The sequence below is a fragment of the Hydra vulgaris genome, chromosome 10 (assembly GCF_038396675.1).
Source record: "Hydra vulgaris chromosome 10, alternate assembly HydraT2T_AEP".
In the NCBI taxonomy this organism is placed as follows: domain Eukaryota; kingdom Metazoa; phylum Cnidaria; class Hydrozoa; order Anthoathecata; family Hydridae; genus Hydra; species Hydra vulgaris.
In genome coordinates this window covers 10,845,001-10,854,090 of record NC_088929.1, presented here as the reverse complement: position 1 = coordinate 10,854,090, position 9,090 = coordinate 10,845,001, and the positions used below count along the sequence as shown (strand labels likewise).

The 9,090-nt window shown below is 28.0% G+C and overlaps 2 protein-coding genes and 1 long non-coding RNA gene across 5 annotated transcripts in view; all 3 read right to left on the bottom strand.

Moving 5' to 3' along the window:
* Positions 1 to 1,314: 1,314 nt before the first annotated feature.
* Positions 1,315 to 3,708, bottom strand: LOC101234855 (periculin-1-like). The gene is made up of 2 exons (XM_065807242.1): positions 1,875 to 3,708; positions 1,315 to 1,722 (listed from the first exon to the last, which is right to left on the bottom strand). The coding sequence occupies exons 1-2, from the start codon at positions 2,050 to 2,052 to the stop codon at positions 1,514 to 1,516; spliced, it is 387 nt and encodes a 128-aa protein (XP_065663314.1). The 5' UTR covers positions 2,053 to 3,708; the 3' UTR covers positions 1,315 to 1,513.
* Positions 3,709 to 4,697: 989 nt separating this feature from the next.
* LOC124816797 (periculin-1-like) overlaps positions 4,698 to 9,090 on the bottom strand; it is a 10,733-nt gene continuing 6,340 nt past the window's right edge. The window contains exon 2 of the mRNA XM_065807241.1: positions 4,698 to 5,105. Coding sequence (XP_065663313.1) covers positions 4,897 to 5,105 — 209 coding nt within the window. The 3' untranslated portion in view covers positions 4,698 to 4,896. The remainder of the gene's footprint in view (positions 5,106 to 9,090) is intronic.
* The window catches only part of LOC136085786 (uncharacterized), a 7,385-nt gene continuing 3,908 nt past the window's right edge, over positions 5,614 to 9,090 (bottom strand). For all 3 annotated transcript variants that reach the window (XR_010641173.1, XR_010641175.1, XR_010641174.1), the window contains one exon: positions 5,614 to 5,846. This is a non-coding gene — a long non-coding RNA (uncharacterized LOC136085786). The remainder of the gene's footprint in view (positions 5,847 to 9,090) is intronic.

Here is a 9,090-nt window from a genome sequence, read left to right as displayed (position 1 = left end):
GCACCAGAGGGCTTTTATATCTCTATAAATTTATTCCTTGACTAATGTGATTTATCTTTCAATCATTTTGTTTTTAACGAGCTCATAATCTTTACCGAAATGAAAATATTTCTGCGATTTCTTGCTGAAGTTTAGGTTGGCTCAAACAAATTATCAATTTGCCACTTACATGTACACGTACACAACAACACATAATAAAAATTTGTTTTTTTATTTGAAAAATCCGATTTGAACGAAATTTTTCCTTGCAACGCTTGCACTTTCTTGCGTAGTGTTGCGTGCACATGTCGATAAGCGCAATATTTTCAGCTTAAAATCTTCACACCGCAAAAGCGTAAACTCAAAAAGGTACATATATATATACATAAACATATACGTATGTATATATTATATACATGTGTGTGTGCGTGTGCGTGCGTGCGCGTGTGTATATATATATTTATATATATATATATATATATATAAACATATATATATATATATACATAAATATATATATATATATATATATATATATATATATGTATATATATATATATGTATATATATATATATATATATATATATATATATATATATATATATATATATATATATATGTATATATGTATATATATATATTGATATATATATATATATATAAATATATATATATATATAAAGATATATATACGCGTATATACATGTAGGTATGTATACATGCATATATATTGCGTTTTTAGAGAAAGAAAACTTACTATAAACAAAAAAAACTTGTTGAACACACACTCACACACGCGAAACAACGCGCATGCGCACCTGTATGTTTCTTTTGACAGGAGGTTATCATTACCTAATTTGGAAAGAAATTAGATGTGCGTTTTTCGTTATGCTGTGCACGTATGAAAAAAACCCTTTATCAATTTTTGTCTCTTTGAAACGTGTCTGAGGATTCGTTGACATTATAATTCTTCACAAATCTATTCAAATTAAATGTCAAAACGCTAAGCATACATTTTTCAATGTCTCCATACTTATGTATGTGTGAAACAAAATGTTAGCTGCGTGAAAATATTGCTTACGCAAAGCTACGTGTTCGATAAAAGCACACCGTTCGTGTACGAGTTGTTGAGGTGAACGCGCTTCCAATTTGCAAAGTCTAATTCAGGACGACGCGGTTTCGCGTGCTCCAGCCGCCGTCTTTTCTAAGGGCGAAACGGTCTCTTAGCTATTTTGTAAATTTAGACGCGTAAACATTTTGTAAAAAAATTAAAAACATTTTAATGCAAGTTCTACGCTCCGATATAAGGACACTGGAAAAAAATAAAGCGTTCATTTCACAATTTATTATTGCTTTTATTAAAAACTAAATGAGAATAGCTCGTTACAGTCACATTACAATGAGTGAAAACATTTTATTTTACTTTTTAAAGCGTTTAAAACTATAGGATACAGTGTTAATTGAAAAAAAAATGAAAACCAAATCAAATAGGCTTCACAAATTGTTTATATAGATAGCTTCTTGTAAACATCATCAATATGAGCGAGGTGGGCATTCGTCGTATTTGCCGAGACATTGTCCGAGACCTTTGTAGCCAGCTTTGGAACAGAAAACCAATCCGTATGGACAAGGCATACATATGGCACTTTTGTTAACACAAGCTACGTAACCTGATCTTGGCTTGTCATCGATAGCGTAGTTGTTATCAGCGCGATATATGCAGTCGTTTGTGACGTCAACACCTGAATTCATTTAAAAACAAAATAAATACGTAAAGTTTGCATTCGTGACTCAACAACAACACCATCAAAAAGATATTAAAACATGAGGTAACCAGTTTTGTTTAAGCGAAATAGCACGTCTAAAAGTTTACAAAAAAAAAGACTCGCCTTACCTAAGCAATAAACTTTCTTTGGTTTGTAACCATTCTTAGGGTGATACTCGTTATTAGATCCGTATTGACTTTCGTATCCGCTCTCGGGTTCATATTCTTTATGATCATCTGATTGCCATCGCTCGTTGGCGGTGGCTGCCAAAATGACTGAGGCGATCAAAATGAATTTGGTGAACATTTTTCTATTTTGCTGATTTATATTGTAGCAACGAATATTTTAACTCACAACACTATTTGCGCTGAATACGGTTTTCAAATAAAAACTAGTCGTATTTATGTAGCCACATTGGATGGCAAACCATTGTAATTGGTTGACTAATTATTCCATTAAAATGTTGGTAACTATTCACTTTGAAAGCGACACGCCAAAAAGCACCATATTTATCGCGTAGTTAAAAGTAACAAGTAAAAACAGTTAAGCAAAGCAGTTTTACGTTATGGCCGGAAATTTCAAAAGATATTAAGAATAGCAAAACAGAAAAGAAAAAAATGGCAAGAAAAAATAAAGGGTAAAAATAAAATTATTGAACTTCAAAGGCTGACACCGATTGATTACCAGTACGTATCAACAAATTATGCAACTGTCATATTGTTTGCTCTCGAGTTCTTAAAGCAAGGGAGGGGGAGGGGGCTGGAAATAAAAGCGGCATGGACATTTTAGTGCAGATCAACTAAACAAAGTGAGGGGAGAAGTAATAAAAGGGTGGCTGCAAACGTTTTTCTATAGAACACGAACTAAACGATTCAATTCTAGTGTGGCTTGCGTTCAAATGCGCATTTCTTTGAACAAATGTTTCGTCCGAAATTCAAGATTCTATGTGCTTACAGAAGTTTTATATTACGAAATTAGCGACAGATTTTTGCTGATATTATTTTGATCAGTTGTAAAAATTTTTTTTTTTTTTTTTTTTGCTTGAGAACAAACGAAAACGTAATAATAAGGACGAAGGGTGGCAGAGCGGGAGAAGGGCCTTTATAAAGTTTAGGCTGGTAGGAAATATGTACCTTTAATCAATTTAAGGCATTTGCCCCTGCCCGCCGTGCATGAATCCACTATAGGGTAGGGGGGGAGGGGGCAAACGCTAGCCCATTGAACTGAAACAAACCCATGCGTACGATTTGTGTTATGCGTATCGTAACATAAAAAAAAGTATAATTATCAGGTGGTAAGTTTTGTTTGAACATTCCTCTTCCAAAAGATAACGGCTTCAAACATTGGAGCGAAAGGAAAAGTTTGTGATTAACTTTTTTTTACCTATATTATTTATTTGTCTATGTCAACACTAATGTTACGGCCAATACACGAAAAGAAGACAAATGCGCTAGCCGAAAATAAGATGTAAAAAAGCAAGTAATATAACATTGTTGTTAGTTGTAAACTATATCACTACTTTGTTCAGATGGGTTCGAGTACATTAATCGTTTTAGCAATTGTTATTTGATTCCAACATGGCCGACGTGCCAGTGTAAACAGGTTAAAGAGGGCGTGACTAATGTGCGCACCAGAGGGCTTTTATATCTCTATAAATTTATTCCTTGACTAATGTGATTTATCTTTCAATCATTTTGTTTTTAACGAGCTCATAATCTTTACCGAAATGAAAATATTTCTGCGATTTCTTGCTGAAGTTTAGGTTGGCTCAAACAAATTATCAATTTGCCACTTACATGTACACGTACACAACAACACATAATAAAAATTTGTTTTTTTATTTGAAAAATCCGATTTGAACGAAATTTTTCCTTGCAACGCTTGCACTTTCTTGCGTAGTGTTGCGTGCACATGTCGATAAGCGCAATATTTTCAGCTTAAAATCTTCACACCGCAAAAGCGTAAACTCAAAAAGGTACATATATATATACATAAACATATACGTATGTATATATTATATACATGTGTGTGTGCGTGTGCGTGCGTGCGTGCGCGTGTGTATATATATATTTATATATATATATATATATAAACATATATATATATATACATAAATATATATATATATTTATATATATATATATATATATGTATATATATATATATATATATATATATATATATATATATATATATATATATATATATATATATATATGTATATATATATATATATGTATATATGTATATATATATATTGATATATATATATATATATATAAATATATATATATATAAAGATATATATACGCGTATATACATGTAGGTATGTATACATGCATATATATTGCGTTTTTAGAGAAAGAAAACTTACTATAAACAAAAAAAACTTGTTGAACACACACTCACACACGCGAAACAACGCGCATGCGCACCTGTATGTTTCTTTTGACAGGAGGTTATCATTACCTAATTTGGAAAGAAATTAGATGTGCGTTTTTCGTTATGCTGTGCACGTATGAAAAAAACCCTTTATCAATTTTTGTCTCTTTGAAACGTGTCTGAGGATTCGTTGACATTATAATTCTTCACAAATCTATTCAAATTAAATGTCAAAACGCTAAGCATACATTTTTCAATGTCTCCATACTTATGTATGTGTGAAACAAAATGTTAGCTGCGTGAAAATATTGCTTACGCAAAGCTACGTGTTCGATAAAAGCACACCGTTCGTGTACGAGTTGTTGAGGTGAACGCGCTTCCAATTTGCAAAGTCTAATTCAGGACGACGCGGTTTCGCGTGCTCCAGCCGCCGTCTTTTCTAAGGGCGAAACGGTCTCTTAGCTATTTTGTAAATTTAGACGCGTAAACATTTTGTAAAAAAATTAAAAACATTTTAATGCAAGTTCTACGCTCCGATATAAGGACACTGGAAAAAAATAAAGCGTTCATTTCACAATTTATTATTGCTTTTATTAAAAACTAAATGAGAATAGCTCGTTACAGTCACATTACAATGAGTGAAAACATTTTATTTTACTTTTTAAAGCGTTTAAAACTATAGGATACAGTGTTAATTGAAAAAAAAATGAAAACCAAATCAAATAGGCTTCACAAATTGTTTATATAGATAGCTTCTTGTAAACATCATCAATATGAGCGAGGTGGGCATTCGTCGTATTTGCCGAGACATTGTCCGAGACCTTTGTAGCCAGCTTTGGAACAGAAAACCAATCCGTATGGACAAGGCATACATATGGCACTTTTGTTAACACAAGCTACGTAACCTGATCTTGGCTTGTCATCGATAGCGTAGTTGTTATCAGCGCGATATATGCAGTCGTTTGTGACGTCAACACCTGAATTCATTTAAAAACAAAATAAATACCCAGCAAACATGACAACGTTGAATCAACGTTGAAAACCGGTCGCAAAAGATGTTGCGGAAACGTTGACAAAATAATCGATTTTGCAAAGATATGTAACGCTGTTTAATAGACGTTGATTAAACGTTATTGCGTAACGTTGAAAAAACGTTACTAAATGACGTTTCAAAAGCGTCGCAACTGAACGTTGAAAAAGCGTTACATAAAAAGCGTTGAATAAACGTCGCAACTTAGCGTTGAAAAAACGTTACCTAAAAAGCGTTGCATAAACGCTGTTAAAGTAGTCTATTTTGCAAGGATTTGTAACGTTGTTAGTAAAACGTCGATTTAACGTGACTCAAAGACGTCGAGTAAAGGATGAAATATAACGTTGAATCAACGCTTAAATGCGCTGTATAAAATATCGCAAAATATTATTAAACGTAATTAAACGTGGCTATAATATATATTGAATTGGCAAATAAAACTAAATTGTAAGTTGAACTCTGTCCTCGCAATATTTCCAAAATCAGTTTTTAATACAAACAGCAATATACAATGATAAATATAAAAAAGCTTAACATATACAATTTATTGATATATATATATAAAAATATAAATATTTTCTTTAAAATTTATGTCTGTGAGTGTTTGCATATATATTTATGCAATATATAAAAATACAATTAACAGGATATCGTATCGATAGGCCAGGATATCATTGAGATACAGAATCTAAATCAAAAAACAAAACTTGTACCATTAGTAGTCTGAAAGCAAATGTAAAAAAAAAATGTTATTAAATTAGTATAATTATTATTAAATTTGAAAAGTAAAAATATATATATATATATATATATATATATATATACATATATATATATATATATATATATATATATATATATATATATATATATATATATATATATATATATATATATATACATATATATATATATATATATATATATATATATACATACATATATATATATATAACTTATTTATGTATATATATATATATATATATATATATATATATATATACATATATATATATATATATATATATATATATATATATAGAGATTTATATATACATACATATATATATATATATATAACTTATTTATATATATAATTTATAATTATAGGTTCAGGTATCACTCCATTGACTAGTTTTTAACTATATGAGTGACACCTAACCTTATTTATGTGAGTTTATAAATATTATTGTAAATTTTCATATTTTATGGTTAAATAAATGGATCATTATTATTATAACGTCTGTTCACAAAAAATCCGGACTGATTTCAAATGTACACAAATTGTTCTAAATTTCGAATTTTCGATTCGAAATTTTTAAATTTAATCGGTCAACAACAACAGTTTCATTTTGTGGCAAAATTGAGTTTAAATAATTAATTCAAATAAACATGGAGCATCTAAAAGAGAACGATGTTAGAAATGTGATTGGAAATTTTTATAAACAAAACATAAACAGTGGAAAGAAATTTACAGTGAATCATTTTAAGAAAATGGGAATCGCTAAATCTACAATTTATGACATAATTAAAAGGTCTGAAAATAATTTGCCAATGAATAGAAAAATCGGTTGTGGCAGAAAACCTTTTAAAATTACACCAGAAAAGAGAGAGTCCATGATTGCAAGAGCAGAAGAGAGAATCGGGATTTCGCAAAGAAAATTGGCACTAAAATATAAGATAAGCGTTTCATACGTAAATAGATTATTAAGTATGCATGGACTAAAGTATACCAAAAGAAAAAATGCACTAAAAACAACAGAAAAGCAAGAAATTAAACAAAAGAAAAACTTATTAAAACTTTCAAAAACTTTTTTCAAGCCATCAAATGAGTTTGAAATCATCATGGACGATGAATCTTATTTCTGTGTAAATGGTGCAAATTGTTCACAAAACTCTGGCTACTATACAAAGGATAGTTCTCAAACTGATCCTAACATTAAATTCAACTTCAAAAAAAAGTTTGACGAAGAAGTTCTTGTTTGGATTGCAATCAGTCGTTTTGGTTATTCATCGCCTTATTTTGCTGTAAAAAACTGTGCACTGGATGCAAAAACTTATTCTAAAGAATGTATTACAAAAAGACTTCTTCCATTTATAAATTCCAAGCATCAAAACATGAAAATTTTATTTTGGCCTGACGGAGCGAGATGTCATTATGCAAAACACACATTAGAAACTTACAACACTTTAGGTATTAACTTTGTTGACGCTAAAGATAACCCCCCAAATGTACCGCAGTTAAGGCCAATTGAAAATTTTTGGGCACATTTAAAAGCAAAAGTTTATGGAAATGGATTTACTGCGAAAAATCTTGACTACCTTAAGAATAGAATTTAATTAAAGTTGAAAGAGTTTGATCCAGACTACTTTTTCAACCTAATGGATTCAGTCAAAACTAAAGTTCGAAAAGCCGCTGAATTAGGACCACTTTCGGTTATAAAATAGTTAACAATGTCCAGTCACTCATTTTAGTTAAAATTTATATATATACATATTTATTTATTTATTATACAGTAAACTCCCGGTTATACAAAATGGCACTTATTAAAATTGTCTGCTTATTCAAAGCAATTTTTATTTCCTTTGAATTTTCTTTAACAAACTCATGCAAATGCTGTTATGCAGAAATGCAGTTATTCGAACCTGCAGTTGTTTAAAATTTCAGTTATTCGAAACAATTTTTGCTCCCCTTGAAGATAAAAAAACACATTTAAGGAACAAAAAATAAATAAAAAATGGACTATATTTTCAATGAATTGTAAAATATTTATTATTTTACAAGGATAAAACTGAAGTAGCACCGAATTCCAAGGGTCTTTTTCTTTTTTACTTTCTACTTTTATTAAAATTTGAAAGAAACTTAAAGTAGGTCATTTTAAAGAGCATATTCAGTTATTAGAGTTTCAGGTTATTCGAAATAAATTCTTATACCCCTTGGAGGTTCGAATAACTGGGAAATTACTATATATATATATATATATATATATATATATATATATATATATATATATATATATATATATATATATATATATATATATATATATATATATACAAAAATAATTTTGTATATATATATATATATATATATATATATATAAAAAATTATATATATTTAAACAACTTTAAAAAGTATTCTACACAATAGAGTGCTCAATGTTCTTAAAAGAACAGAGCAATTATATTAGTACAAAATTATATAAAAATTATATAATTTTGTATATATAAATTTGTATATATTGTATATATTTTGTATGTATATTAAGTGATTTTCTACTACTAATATACAAAATTATATATATATATATACACACAAAATTATATAATTTTGTATATATATATATATATATATATATATATATATATATATATATATATATATATATATATATATATACACAAAATTATATAATTTTGTATATATATATATATATACAAAATTATATAATTTTGTATATATATATTTACAAAATTATATAATTTTGTATATATATATATATATATATATATATATATATATATATATATATATATATATATATATATATATATATACAAAATTATATAATTTTGTATATATATATATTTATATATATATATAAATATATACAATATTATTTACGTCAGAATCTATATAACTGCGAAAGTTTTAAGTTTTTTTTTAAATTTGATTCCAGAGAGAAAAAAAAAACATTTATAACTCTTTTTAACTCAATGCAAAAGTAACTCTATTATATGAACTTTGCTAACTTACAGTTTTTCTGTCTAAAATAAATGTGACAAAAGTAAGAAACATCTACATTTTTATTATGAAATATAATGCTTTGTCAATAACTATTTAATTAAAAGTATTAACATCAAAAATATTTTGTTAAAGTTATTAACAATAAGCATTTTAAACTATATTTTTTGGAATTTATTTTTAAAAA